The sequence below is a fragment of the Eimeria mitis genome, genomic scaffold, assembly GCF_000499745.2.
Source record: "Eimeria mitis Houghton genomic scaffold, Emh_scaff3064, whole genome shotgun sequence".
NCBI classification, from domain to species: Eukaryota; Apicomplexa; class Conoidasida; order Eucoccidiorida; family Eimeriidae; genus Eimeria; species Eimeria mitis.
In genome coordinates, this window is record NW_013571412.1 from 4,450 (window position 1) to 4,678 (window position 229).

Consider the following 229-nt stretch of genomic DNA (forward strand, 5'->3'; position numbering starts at 1 on the left):
CCTAAATGGAGCAGCAGCAGCAGCAGGAGCAGCAGCAGCAGCAGCAGCAAAGGAATATGAACAGCAGCAGCAGCAGCAAACCAGAGAAGAGGGTTTGCATGTGCTGCGAGCATCTTTAGGAGAGCGTGTTGCTTCTGCTGCAGCAGCAGCAGCAGCAGCAGGAGGAGGAGGAGGAGGAGTTCAATGTATGGGTGGTGGTGCATCAGCAGCAGCAGCAGCAGCAGCAGTA

The 229-nt window shown here is 56.3% G+C and overlaps 1 protein-coding gene across 1 annotated transcript in view; it reads left to right on the forward strand.

Annotated features, from left to right (window-relative positions):
- The window catches only part of EMH_0061920 (uncharacterized protein), a gene marked incomplete at both ends in the record, with an annotated part of 1,580 nt that overhangs the window by 1,162 nt on the left and 189 nt on the right, over positions 1–229 (forward strand). Inside the window, one exon of the mRNA XM_013497975.1 lies at positions 1–227. Within this exon, the coding sequence (XP_013353429.1) occupies positions 1–227 (227 nt within the window). The remainder of the gene's footprint in view (positions 228–229) is intronic.